This window comes from Notolepis coatsorum, assembly GCF_963971535.1.
Source record: "Notolepis coatsorum genome assembly, chromosome: 12".
Classification (NCBI taxonomy): Eukaryota; Metazoa; Chordata; class Actinopteri; order Aulopiformes; family Paralepididae; genus Notolepis; species Notolepis coatsorum.
In genome coordinates this window covers 71133475-71147899 of record NC_140176.1, presented here as the reverse complement: position 1 = coordinate 71147899, position 14425 = coordinate 71133475, and the positions used below count along the sequence as shown (strand labels likewise).

Below are 14425 nucleotides of genomic sequence, written 5' to 3'. Positions count from 1 at the left end.
GCAGGCGGTCCGCTTTCTCCAGTTCTGACAGTTCATACAACTTCAGAAGGAATGTCTTTAGCGCATTGTACTTGTCAGCTGCCGGCGGATCCTCCAACAGCATCATCGCCCGTGCCGTCGTTGAAGCATCCAACGCCGCCACAACATGGAAGTACTTAGTTAGATCTTGTGTTATTCCTCTCAGCTGGAATTGGGCTTCGATGTGTTGAAACCACGGCCGGGGATTATGCTGCCAAAAGTCGGGCAACTTGACGGTCGCAGCGTAAATGTTCGCTTGTAGCATGTTAGCGTCGTTAGCATTCGGCGCGGGAGCTTGCGGTTGCGCGACGCCGTTGTCTTGAGACATAACGCTAAATGCTGTTAACGTTACAAATGTTCTTCACAGGGTCACCAATGTGGCGATAAGAAAGTAGCGAGCCAGAGACGTGGTTCGAGTTGAGGTACTTTACTTCTCACTCACATAGCATTTACAAATAACAACAAAGTTAACCCGGAACCGGAAGTGGTATTTAACCTGTCCCCTAAACAGTAAAACCCACACTCTTAAAGGCACAAGCCCACCTTGGTGAATGTCTCTTAATATAGGTCACCACAATACGGTACATAACATAGTAGCACTAGTATTAACACTTTCAGTGCCAACGATGATAGATCTCGTTTTTATTAGCGATTTGAATTCATATTTCATCAATCTAGCCTCACGTTAGTGCTGCAAACTCTCTTGAGCTCCATTGGGAAAATACCGCCCCCTATCGTCTCTCCCTGTGGTACTGCACGCCTTTGGAATAGATTGAATGAAACGCATGGGGGAAAAGAAATCCTGCTTCCTCATTTTACTTCTCAGGCAAGTCACCCGAGAGGATCGGATTCATTGCCGAGCCCCAGAACAGCGTGGAATACATATTTCCAGTACCCAGCGTTGGATCAATAAACGCGATCGATATTTGGAATGACGATCAGGAATTGGAATAATCTTTTTGGAGAACATCTGATCTGAGGTAAGGAATCTATTTTACCAGTCTTAGGATAATCAGAGCTTTTTTTTATGCGTGTGTGTGCGTGTGTGTGTTGATCAGGAAATGAGATAAATCGATTTTTCAGCCCGCTTCTATAGCGTGCATAAGTACACATACTATCGATAATCTAGCGTTTATTTGAAAACGATTCATAAATAGGCCGAAAAATTACAGCGTTGTGTATTCCAGAATATTCCAGTAAAGGGCGTTTATCACAGAATCTTTATATTTTCCTGAAACTTTAAAAAGAAATTGCGCTTTTCAAAATGGTATAAAACGGAAATGAACCAATTAAAAAACAATCCGTTTCGACAATGTTGACTGCAAACAAGTCATTGATAAGCGACGGCCAAATTAGACACAGCCATAATTTAAGATGTAGTTTATGCGTTCGCAAATATGAGAGCGCCATCATTGAAGTGGGTGGTGGCACGCAAGCACTAAATCGTACACCCCCTGCTGGCACTGAAAGTGTTAAGAGTCAGAGTCCTAACAGTTCTCAAGCTGTTAGCTCTCCAACTATTGGCAGCAGTCCATGCCCACAGTTGTGGAGTCTAATGGTTACTGGCAAAAAGGACTGGCCGAGGCCATTTGTGGTGTATCTAGGACCAGTGAATGGACACGTTTGAAAAGTCTCAAGAGTTCTACCATAACAGTGACATACTGTCTGACCACAACTCAGAAATGGATGGTTAAAGAGGTATTTCATTGTCATAAAGTTGTGCCTCATCTAGTCATATTGATGGTGTGGGAGCTGGGGGGGTGGTTCTGGTTTTCTGCTGCAGAGGTGAAGTCTGGAGAGCCTCGCTGAGGCAGCAGTCGGGAAAGTTAAATGACGCAGGTGTTTCTGGTCAAGTAAATTAACTCTCATCCACAGTGAGACTGGAGCTGAAGACAGACGCCAGGAGAGCAGGCTGGAGAGCTCTCTAGCCCCTTTCACACCGGCAGGGGTCCGGTTCAAGCTCCAGCTCCGTTCTGGAGCCTCTGAACCTTGGTGCTCTCTGGCAAACCAGCCCGCATTTACACCTATTTAAGGAGAACCAACGTTCCACCATCATCAACGGGGGCGTTACTCAGGCGGAGGTAAACACAACCATATGAACACGACAGTGGCAAAATGTGCCCTATATAAAACAGCTTCAGAGGTTTGGCATTGCTGATCCACTCAACCGGTAGCAATCTCAAGATGAGATGCGATTCAAATGCATCGTCATTATACAATACATCATCCAACCAGAGTGGATAAAGAAATGCATAAATTAATGAAAAAAAGAAAAAACAAATTGAGATTTGAACCTGGGACCATAGGATCCACAGGCAGCTGCACTAACTAGTTGAGCTAAAGTGTCCGACATTGACTGCAACTGACTAATCCATAATTTACACTTGTCAAGAGCCAATTGCGCAGTCTTCAGTATTGGCATGAATAAATCAGATGTCATCATGCTAATATGTCATGTTCTACAGTAGGACTTACTACTATGATACCCAATAAAACAAGTCATTAGTCAATAGAAGCCTACGTTGCTGGAACGATTCATTTCGAACGTATATACAGTACGTGCGTGCGTGCGTGCTGGGGCTCGCTAAGCCTTTCTCCACGCGTCTTCATTTCTGGAGCATTTCTTTATCCACTCTGGTTGGACAGTGTATTGTACTTGTGCTGTGCTGTATAATAACAATACATTGGAATCTAATCTTATTTTGAGATCAGTCGCAAATCGCTTCCTGTTGTATGGCTCGATTAAGTGCAATGCTGAACCTCTGCTGTTCGCAGTTTTCGCTTGTCCTGACAGCCTAGAATATGACACACCCACTGATGATGTCACAGTTCGCAAGGAAAAACCAACTATTTTTAGGTTCCAGCTGAGCACAGATTTTTCACGTTCCGAACCAATTATTCCCGGTGTGAACGCGCCGGCCGGTTCGAGATTAGTTAGGGTTCGAATTTTTATTTCAATTTTTATGGGTTTCGGCTGTCCTAACTGGGGTGGGTAGTTCATTCCACCATTGTGGGGCAAGGACTGAGAAAAGGCAGGTTCTCCTCGATGACCCTCCGGGAGCTCGGATAGGAGTGGTTCTGAGACGGCCAGAAGATGCAGAGCGTAGGGGTCTTGAGGGTGTGTAGTTAGAGACCATTGACCGGAGGTAGGCGGGAGCGGTTCCCTATCTGTGAACTGTACTGTATTTTGAAGTCTGTGTGAATTCAGCATTGAGCTGGTTTCGGAGTGGACAGCGTTAATCCCAACCCAGGGGGTAGCGCCCACCACTGCCACATAGGGTTGGGCACCGAAAACCGGTTCTAATAGGAAACGGTTCCTAACTTCCGGTTCTGGAACCGGAAGTAACATATTTGCATTTCGATTATTAATTTCGATTCTTAAATTTTTTTTTCTTTTTTAATGTGAATAGTATGGGGGACATTTTTTTTAAATAAATGTTTTTCTTGCTAAATAAGCTGTGACCTGTTTTGACCTGCACCTCAAAGAATCGGAATCGAGAATCGTTTAGAACAGGAATCGATATGGAGAATCTGAACAGAAATCGTTCAAAATCCAAACGATGCCCAACCCTACTGCCACAGATGGGTCTTACATAAACCCCTGCTTACATAAACTCTTACATCAGAGACCCTGCAATCAAAATTTTATATATCGGCCGTGGTTATCCCACGGCTCCGACAGACTGCAATACATATTTTAAATGGCTCTAAAACACCATTAAAGAGTCTTCAGTTTGTTTCCGTGTTCCATCGTTGCTTGTGTGACATATTCCATCATTGCAAAACTTTCGACGTCAGCATGTGGAAAATTAACACACGAGCACTGTGGGGCATTTTTGTCTATTAACCAAATTCAATTTAAAAAAAGGGATTATTCCCAGAGCAACACTGCTGTCATAATGACAGATAACCGTCAATCATCTCCATCTCTGGGAGAGGGTTTTAGAGGCACTGGCGAATTTCAGTTCAAAGCCAACGTAGTGGGTGGATCTTAAAGGTTCCAATCGTATGGTTCTGTTGTGAGGAGGACGTGTGATAATCGGACATGTAACTCCAACGTGTTCCGTCCCGAGAAATTCCTCCAGGTGATGTCACGGAGAAGAGAGCAGACCTCTAGCGAACTGTCTGACCTACTACAGAGAAAATAGTGTGTGCATTTTGCTAGAGGTCCGCTCTTCTCTCTGCGACGTCACCCGGAGGAACTTCTCGGGTGCCGACGTGGCTGAGCTCTCGAGACACAGAACACGTTGGCGAGTTACATGTCCTCCTCACAACAGAACCATAGGATTAAGGTTAAAGATTTTTAAATTTTTTAAAAGACTTGAAGACGTGTTTCAGGGAGATGGATGGGAATATTAACCCCTTAAGCCCAAGCGGTCCGGTACTGGACAGACAATAATTCACGCCATAAATAGATAAATACAGTCAGTATTAATTAATGTAGCATTTTTTAAAACAATGATTTGAAGTGTTCTATGAATACATACAAGTGTATAAAAATCTCAGCGCATTGAGTTAGAAACCGGCGGATATTGATGCGAGGAAATTGCGCAGCCAAAAGTGAGTGTAGCCAAAAGAAGAGACCCAGGGCTTTCGAATTTCATAAAACTACACTACCCAGCTCACGCCAGCCCCCGTCAAACTTGGGAGCCGTCTGACGTTATTTTAGTTCTTTTTCATGATGTCTCACGGGTCGAACAAACCTGAATGTTATTGCCATAAAATAGAACGTCATAGCCATAATAAGGTCATTTATATGCCCGATATTCTATATTCATATTTCAAATTGCATGTGTCTGGGTGGCAAAATTCAGTACTGTATCTACAAAAAACCATGTAAATCATCTGCCCTTTATTCATTTGCTTAAGATTCTTTCAGGTGTGGTCAGTTATTCACCGTCAAAGATGAAAACAATTATAATATTCAAAATAATTTATATTCCTTTGGTTCATTACAATTTACTCAAGCATAGTAACAGATACAATATTTCTGACACTGTGAATACATTCCCAGAGGTCCATAGATGTCCCTAGATACCAGGAACATGCAAATGGACCATGTAGAAGTGGAGCAATCTTCCATTTACTTGGGTATGTACTTTATGGCGAATTTTCTGAAAATATGGCTAGGGCTTAAGAGGTTAAAGAACAGAGGGTATGTGACATAGCGGTGGGAGGTTAGAGGTCATCTCACCTGACCCCGGGGTCACTCATACTGTGTCCATGGTAGCGATAGGTCTGCAGCTCCATGAGAATAGGGCCCTGAAGCAGACAACCACCACAAGAGGACATAATTTTTCTTTCTCTTCCATATAACCACTCACTGTTCAGGCCTCACAAACTCTACATACTAAAAACAGACCAACATGGATATACATCTTCGGAGGGTCTCTCCCGTTTATTTATCTCGACTTAACTACACAAGGCAACAGTGTTGTCAGGGACATTGAACAGGGACATGTGGACCAGGGCCGATTTCTTCAACTGCCATGAATGTTTTTTTTTATTTTGTTTATTGTCTGCAGTATCATACATGAGCACAAAACAGCTAAATACATGCTCACACCTGTAACTGCCAGGGCAGACTTCTGTGAGCCTCCTGTTATAGTCTAGGTCTGTCCGGGCCAGCTGCAGCATACTGCTCCGAAAAGCTACACTGCAGCTTCCACCCAAGACCCAAATGGAGGATTTCATCTACCGGTAAGTGGGAATGCAGGATGAATCTAGAGCAGCGGCTCTCAAACTTTTTTATACTGCAACCATTTTATTTAGGATATTTTTTGGGGACCCCACACGTATCGCGGAATTTCAACGTGGAATTAAGGAATATCAAAATAAAAGCACACGTTTTTGAACTTTCATGCATATTATTAAAACATTACAGGACTATGTTATCAATACACATTTATAAAACAAGGCATATTTAGCCAGAATATGTTGCCAATGCGCTGCACTGTCACCTACCCGCGACCCCAATTTGGCATTGCATTCCGGGAATTCCGATAATACGTCCTATGTGAGCGAGCGAGCATGAGAGAGAGCGTGTGTGTGTGAGCGAGCGAGCGAGCATGAGACTTAGTAGACTCGAGACGACGGAGCCCCGCTACACCATAGATATATATAAACATTATGCACTACACTGCCGGTCGCTGAGAGACAACCACGCTTGCCATGAAGACCCGCCGTACTCTGCCTCTGATTCGCAGACTGTGGATGGGGGAATGTGATTGGACCAAAGCAGAGTCACACACAGACAGTGGCTCCAGTCGGACATGCATTGCAGACAGAGATGCTGCTTGCATTAGAGGGAGTGGAAAATTTCGACTTGTGTGTTGGCGCTGTCTCGCAGATAATACGTACATATGAAAATGGTTCAAATTTATTCGATTTCAAACGGCACATCGTCTTTTTTATTATGTATAGGTTACTAATAATTATTTAATAAATATTAATTAACCAAAATCCCAGTTTTTACAGTATAACAAAACCAAAAGCGATCGGTATCGGCAGTGTATCGGCCGATATGGCTCATAGACGATCTGTGATGGTGGCAAAAAACGTGATAAGATGCTTTTAGTAAGCTGGGCTGTAGTCACTGGTCTCTGGGGCTGTCCCTAAATACAGAAACTCTTGATCGATTAATTAGTCATTAGGCTTTCATTGAGTCTTTGAATAGCCCATTTAAAAAGGATCAATAGGTGGCTGAAGATTTTTGGAAACATTATTATATCGCAACAGTAAATGTGTAGTACAAAAAAAAAAAAGACGCTCAACACCGAAATTACGTTCCAGTAAGGGGCAGAGCTAAAACAACGGGATCCAATCAAATGAACGACCAAGTCAAATTATTGAAATGAGCAAGCTGTCCATCAAACCATCACATGTTATGCAGATAACAGTTGCGCACGTACACAAAGGCCTGCTGCTAATACATTGCTGCATGCAGTGCTAGCTACCTAGCAGGGCTTTGGAGGCATCCTGATGGGATGGGCATTGTCGAATTCCATTTAAGAAGTTCTGCACAAAATCAACAGCTGCCTATAGCTCCTTTAACACTTTCAATGCCAACGACGAGATATATCGTTTGTTCATGCCGACCGTTCATTGCCAACAACGAGAGATCGCTTTTTTTTATTAGTGATTTGAATTCATATTTCATCAATCTAGTCTCACGTTAGTGCTGCAAACTCTCTCTGAGCTCCATTGGGAAAATACCGCCCCCTATCGTCTCTCCCTGTTGTACTGCACCCCTTTGGAATGGATTGAATGAAACGCATGGGGGGGGGGGGGGATCCAGCTTCCTCATTTTACTTCTCAGACAAGTCACCCGAGAAGATCGGATTCATTGCCGAGCCCCAAAACAGCGTGGAATACATATTTCCAGTACCCAGCGTTGGATCAATAAACACGATCGATATTTGGAATGGCGATCAGGAATTGGAATAATCTTTTTGGAGAACATCCGATCTGAGGTAAGGAATCTATTTGACCAGTCTTAAGGTAATCAGATATTTTTTCACAGAAATATCAACGTGTGCCCCATGTGTGTGTGTGTGTGTGCGCTGATCAGGAAATGAGAATAGATTTTTCAGCTCGCTTCTATAGCGTGCATAAGTACACATATACTATTGATAATCTAGCGTTTATTTGAAAACGATCATAAATAGGCCGGAAAATGACAGTTTGTGTATTCCAGAATATTCCAGTAAAGGGCGATTATCACAGAATCTTTACATTTTCCTGAAACTTAAAAAACGAGCGTTTTTCAAAATGGTATAAAACGGAAATGAACCGATTAAAAAACAATCCGTTTCGACAATGTTGACTGCAAACAAGTCATTGATAAGCGACGGCCAGATTAGACACAATTTAAGACATAGTTTATGAGTTTGCAAATATGAGAGCTCCATCATTGAAGTGGGTGGCGGCACGGAAGCACTAAATCGTGCACCGAGCTCCAGCATCGAAAGTGTTAATAGACAAATCTGTAAACATTTCTGCCTTTCCCACATGATTGTCCTACAAAAATAAAAAATAAGCCAAATGACCCCTTTCGATCAATACATGAAGTTCCATTTTCAACAAATTGATACATCGCAAAAATAATCCTACATTTTGAAAACTACAAATGCCTAAGACCCCAGTAACTCAACTGCTAACCGACTATGAAGGATGGGCCTACTGGTCTGTTACAGGGCTTTACTAGTTTCCTCGAAAAAGGACTGAAGCAGTAAACTCTGATGTCAACACTTCAACCCCTTCAAACAGGGCCCCAACAGTTGTCAACATTTCACTGCGCCAGAAGGACTCACCTTGCCAGCTCTGCAGTGGTCTGCTGCAAACCTGGTGGCCTCCCTTACACAGAGGACATCCATCCCATCCACCTGGAAGGAACACAAGTCAAGTCTTACATTTAGCCAATGCTTTTATAAGTGACTTACAAGTTGTGTGCAACAAGTCAGGAAGGAGACACTTCTGGCAGCTAAGGGTAAATGGTATTGTTAGTGTTGATACACTAGTGCATAGTAGTATATTAGACACATTAGCATGGTAGGTAGTAGTATAGGCATAGTATCACAGTACATAGTAGCAAGGTATATAATAGTTAAGACGGTAAGAAAGTTAGGCAGCAACAACAGGAAGGTCAATTTAGTAAATATACACAAGTTTATGATATTGAGGAATACAATTCTAAATCAGTTCCCCTTCTTTCTAGTACTATGGTCCAGGGTTTCTAGTGGGCCAAACCAGCCAAGGTAGCCTGCTTGATCTCGTCTCACTCTCCAAGTCTCCAGTGTGTTTCAGTACTGTCCGCGGTACTGAACTGGACAGTGTAGAGGCAACCAAAAAGCCCCTTTCTCCCTCTGCACACACTTATACAAAAACAGACCAACATGGATATACATCTTCGGAGGGTCTCTCGGTTTATTTATCTCAACTTAACTACACAAGGTAACAGTGTTGTCAGGGACATTGAAATCTTCTAGGACACGTGGACCAGGACCGATTTCTTCAACTGGAAAATCTGCCATGGTCATGAATGTTTTTTTTATTTTGTTTATTGTCTGCAGTATCATACATGAGCACAAAACAGCTAAATACATGCTCACACCTGTAACTGCCAGGGCAGACTTCTGTGAGCCTCCTGTTATAGTCTAGGTCTGTCCGGGCCAGCTGCAGCATACTGCTCCGAAAAGCTACACTGCAGCTTCCACCCAAGACCCAAATGGAGGATTTCATCTAAGTAGGAATGCAGGATGAATCTAGAGCAGCGGTTCTCAAACTTTTTATACTGCAACGCCATTTTATTTAGGATATTTTTTTGGGCACCCCACACGTTAAGGAATATCAAAATAAAAGCACACGTTTTTGAACTTGATCATGCATATTATTAGAAAATTTTATTACAGGACTATGTTATCAATACACATTTATAAAACAAGGCATATTTAGCCAGAATATGTTGCCAGAAATTCTTTTCAAATTTCACCTATCCGCGACCCCAATTTGGGTCACGACCCGTAGTTTGAGAACCACTGATCTAGAGGATAGGGGTTTGGTTGTCTTACTCGGAGTCCTGGTATATAGTCTCCTCTCGTGTAGTAGTCCGTGCTGGCTGAGGCACGCTCCACAGAGGTCCCCATGCCGTACTTATTGTTCTCGCAGACAAAGATACACGGCAGCTTCCACAGGGCCGCCATGTTGAACGACTCAAAGATCTGGCCCTGGTTGGACCAGAGGGGACAGGGGGTTACCTCGGCAACCGGGACATTGATTTAAAGTTTCTATCAGGGAAATGGGAAGTAGGGAGGGGATACATACATGTAAACATTAACTTTCAACCCGCCAAACAGTTTTAAATGATAAATTCATTAATCAGTCATTTGTCATACTTTTATTCCACACCTTTCTAAAAGCTCTGTGGATGTATAATTTTTTAACAATGATTACTCTACATAAACATTTGATCTATAGCACGTTTAAAGAAAAATCTGACCGATGAGCAAGTGAGGAACTCAATTAAGTCTCACCTGGTTGGCTGCTCCATCTCCGTACAAGGCGACACACACCTGGTTGTTGCCTTGGTACTGGCAGGCCAGAGCAATACCGGCTCCCAATGGAACCTGAGAGATCACAAGGTTTGGTTGTATGAAACCACTTGTATATAAAGAACATACAAAGGCTTTTTATCTTAATGTTCTACAGAGTCTGAGGAGGGAATTATGCAGATGTCCAGCATCCGATCAGAACACATCGGAATGTGTATGTGGGCAGCAGGTGTGTCGTTTTACCTGTGCCCCGACAATGCCGTTGCCTCCATAAAAATGTGGGGCATACATGTGCATAGAACCTCCCTTGCCCTTTGCACATCCCCCTTTACGACCTGAGAGAGAGAGAGAAACAAGGCAGGAAGTGGAGAAGGCAAAAGGAAGGAAAATTGATGAAGAGTAACAAAGAAAAAAGGGTTACTTATATACAAGTCGTATATGTTTTAAGGATGTCAAAGTTAACGCTGTATTAATGCGTTAACGCACGATTCTATTAACGCCACTATTTTTTTAACTCGCGATTAACTTTTTATTTTTACTAGACTTCACTCAGGTGTACTCTCATTGATACTATGTTTGTTTCTGACTCAAAGTGTGTGTTTGTGTGTGAGAGATAGAGAGAGAGGAGGGGGTGAGAGAGATGAGGAAGGGACAAGAGATAAAGAGAGCTGGGAGAGTGTGTGTGAGAGAGGGGGGGGCGGGGGTGAGAGTCCTCAGCCCTTGTGTGGGTGAATGTAACAAGTTGCTAATGTTTTCTTTCCCCCATTATTTCATGCACACTTTATTCATTGTTTTAAATTATTATTTTCTTTTAAGTTATTTTGTGAATCACTCGGGTTTGAATTTGATGCAAATTTGCAATGCATGAGGGTCATCCTTTTGTGTGAAATGGCTGCATAAAGCAAGCATTGGTTGACTCTCATGTTGATAGGAGTATTAAAACTTGGAACTTGAAAAATATCAGTTTAACTAAGCTCTTGCTTTGACGGCGCACTAGACCAAATTGCTGCGCAGTAGTCAAGACGGGACAAGACTAAAGATTGTACTACCATTTTAATTGTTGTATTCGTTAGGAGGCAAGCATTTCTTCTAATTATGGAGATGTAAAGAACTTCACCTATATTAGATTCAGTTTCTCTAAACACACCGTAACCACTTCAAACAAGATTTAAGGAACCTTTGTCTTGATCGCACCTGTGAGTTCAGCCAAGATCTCTTTCATGGCCATGCCCCGTGTGTAGGTGTACCCGTGGGCACGGTAGGCTGTGATGAGATGGTCAGAAGCGTTGATGCCCGACTCGATGCCTATGGCGCACGCTTCCTGGAAGGAAGACACAAAGGACACAAGTTAGGCAGTGTGTGAGAGTTCACTGCGTGTGCCTCCTTTGGCCATATTCACCCGGTGGCCCATTTTGCTCTGATGCCGTGCCATCCCATTCCGAGCGTGACATAAGAGCAAAATGGCTGCCATGTGAATATGGGTCAATGGTTTAGTTTGTACGGCCATTTACTAAACACATTTGCGTGAATTGTGTGTGTGTTAGGGGTGTCACAATTAAAGAGACTAAACTGCATAAATTGATTAAAAATGTGTTGATGCTTCGAGACATTGGTGGCAGTTAAATGTTGCAATGAGTCTTGTCCCACAGAAATACAAAAAAGAAGAATCATCATTTCATTCAGAAGCTCTAAAGACATTAAAAGTGCAGGCTTTAGCTCGATTTCAGTAAGCATTCATGGCAAAAATAAAACATGTCAATTTAAACTAAAACGTTAAATTGTCCGTTTTTACTTTTTGTTTATGCACAGATTAATTGATTGTACAATTGTAGAATGTCTTTGGTAACTTGTAGAAGATGATGGAAAGTTAGCCTTTGGTCGAGAAGGTAAAACAAATCCAGTCGTCGTCATATGATGTTCTCAAATTAATGATAGTTTAATAATCTTGATTTCAATACCAACCGAAATAATCGTGATTATGATTTGTCATAATCGATCAGCCTTAGTGTGTGTGTGTTTTCTGACCTGTCCGTCATAGAGGTGGCAGAAGCCCCTGATGATCTTCTGTTTGTAGAGCTGGTCGGCCTTCAGCTCCATGCGCCTCACAGTCTGCATGGTGCGGTAGTACTGCAGGCCCTCCTCGCGCGTCAGCTCCGCCTTCACCGGCGGGCCCTCCTCCAGACGATGCAGATCGCATTTCTATTAGACGGGAGGGAGATGGTCAGCGAACACCCATCTTGAGTTCTACCCTTAGGACCCGCCGTTTTCAATAACAGCATGATTTTGTTTTCTGATTAATGAAAATATGTGATTTGATTTCCTTTTGCTCTCCGATAGGTTCATTCCATACCTTGATGTCAAAGCTGGCCTGGGTGGTGAAGTCAGCGAAGGAGCGCGATGACACCACCACTCCGGTTGCCTGGGGGGGGAAGACAGTCAAACACAAACATGCATAACAATAGGGGTGGGACGATATGAGTAACTCACAATACCGATATTTGGCCCTTGATAGCAATAATATCACGACACGATAATTGATATATTACGAGAAATTTGATCAACAATACATCACAATATCTGTAAAAAGAAAAATCCCAGAAATGAAAAAAATTTTTTTTTATCTATTCACAGAATTGACATGAAAGCGTATCAGATTATTTAGTGTGCATCACAAACTGGTCAACTGTACATTAAACAATGTACAACATATTGCATAATGGCTCTCGACACTGACCGCAACTTGATTATTATTAAATATGAATTGTGCGCCGAATCCGATAGAAACTTTAATACCATCTGCAATAAAATATATATATATACACATCGACGCTTTATATTATAACACTTTCAGTCGGTTCACCTCATTCCAATCATTATTGTATAAAATGGGATGGCCACTGTACTATCTAGGGATGCATTTTTTTGCTCCCGATTCGATCCCGATCATGTGATTTTGATTAGCTGCCGGTTAACAGTCTGTAGTGTGATAGTAAAGGGTTAACCTTCTGTAGTGTGGCAGTGAAAGGGTTAATGTTTTAAAAAAAAGTTATTTAACAGTATCCAACATGGATATGGCTTTTTTAACAGTATATCCATTATATCCAACATGGATAGCTTCTTTTTTTTCCCTGTAGCATTGGATAACAATTCAAAACAAAATAAAAATAAAGCTTAAATAAAGCACCACAAAATAAGCATGTAAACTAAAACAATGTGCAGAATAGTGCAATAACAAGGTAGTGCAGTAACAGAGGTAGCGACTAGCTTCACAAGTTCAGTTACATTCAGTCATAAATAATCAAATAAAATAGGCTTAATGCAGAATAATTCTAGACTATGAAATATCCCAACCCCCCCCCCCCCCCCCCCCCCCGATTCAGATCCTCTGAAAATCACGTGATCGGGACATCCCTTGTACTATTGATATAATATCGGCACACAAAATATATAGCAATATATTGCTGTATCGATTATTTTCCCCACCCCTACATAACAAGCATGCAGGTGCAAGACATCAGGTGTAAGGTTAAGCATACAAAATATTCCATGGTGCCCTCCCTCCCTCCCTCCCTTCATTCCCTGTGTGAGGTTAGTCAGGTCCGGTAGCGTCTATACTTTCGACAACAAATGTTTGTTTCCGCGTTCGAGTTTTGCGCTCTGATTGGCCAGGTCATGTGACATGTGCGCCTATTTCCGGGTCTAACAGCCTGCAAACTACCTAACGCCTAGTTTATCACCGGTTGCGCTCTTTCGCAGTTGGTTAAGATTAGAGTTTGGAATCAGGGCAGGCGTTCTATCGCCATGCTCTAAGACAAACTCTAACCTTAACCAACTTCAAAAGAGCGCCTAAGCTTAACCAGTGTAGAAACTTGCGGTCCGGCATGGCGCACATGTCACATGACCAGAAACGCGCGTGGCCAATCAGTGACGTGGAAACAAACATTTGTTGTCGAAAGTATAGAGGCGGTCCGGTAGGGTTAGGAATGGTTCAGGTCCGGCTATATCGGGTTGTGGGGTTTCATTGAGGTTACCATCTATTAGGGGATGTGATACTGATATGTGTCGACTAAACAACAGACTCAACATGTTCTTCAGTGTCGACAGTAATAGTCGTAGTGTCGACAGTAATAGTCGTAATCTGACATCTTTTTTTCAAAAATGATCAATGATGTGTAGACAGTCAGACACATCAGCTTAATGTAGCTGCATACTGTTATAGAGAACACAACAGAGTGGGAACAACCATCTCTACTGCACGCAATGGACAGTGGCTGAAAGGACAGTGCCGACACGGTCTGTTGAAATGGCGGCGAGTCAAGTGTGGAAAGGGCAAATCCATATCTGATATGGGAAAATAA

The 14425-nt window shown here is 42.5% G+C and overlaps 1 protein-coding gene across 4 annotated transcripts in view; it reads right to left on the bottom strand.

The window, feature by feature from the left end:
• LOC311238456 (pyruvate dehydrogenase E1 component subunit alpha, mitochondrial-like) overlaps positions 1-14425 on the bottom strand; it is a 33156-nt gene that overhangs the window by 13262 nt on the left and 5469 nt on the right. For all 4 annotated transcript variants that reach the window (XM_084326523.1, XM_084326525.1, XM_084326524.1 and 1 more), the window contains 8 exons: positions 12418-12486; positions 12093-12266; positions 11262-11388; positions 10311-10402; positions 10050-10142; positions 9588-9743; positions 8331-8402; positions 5213-5280 (listed from right to left, as the gene is read on the bottom strand). In XM_084326523.1, coding sequence (XP_084182649.1) covers positions 5213-5280; positions 8331-8402; positions 9588-9743; positions 10050-10142; positions 10311-10402; positions 11262-11388; positions 12093-12266; positions 12418-12486 — 851 coding nt within the window. The remainder of the gene's footprint in view (positions 1-5212; positions 5281-8330; positions 8403-9587; positions 9744-10049; positions 10143-10310; positions 10403-11261; positions 11389-12092; positions 12267-12417; positions 12487-14425) is intronic.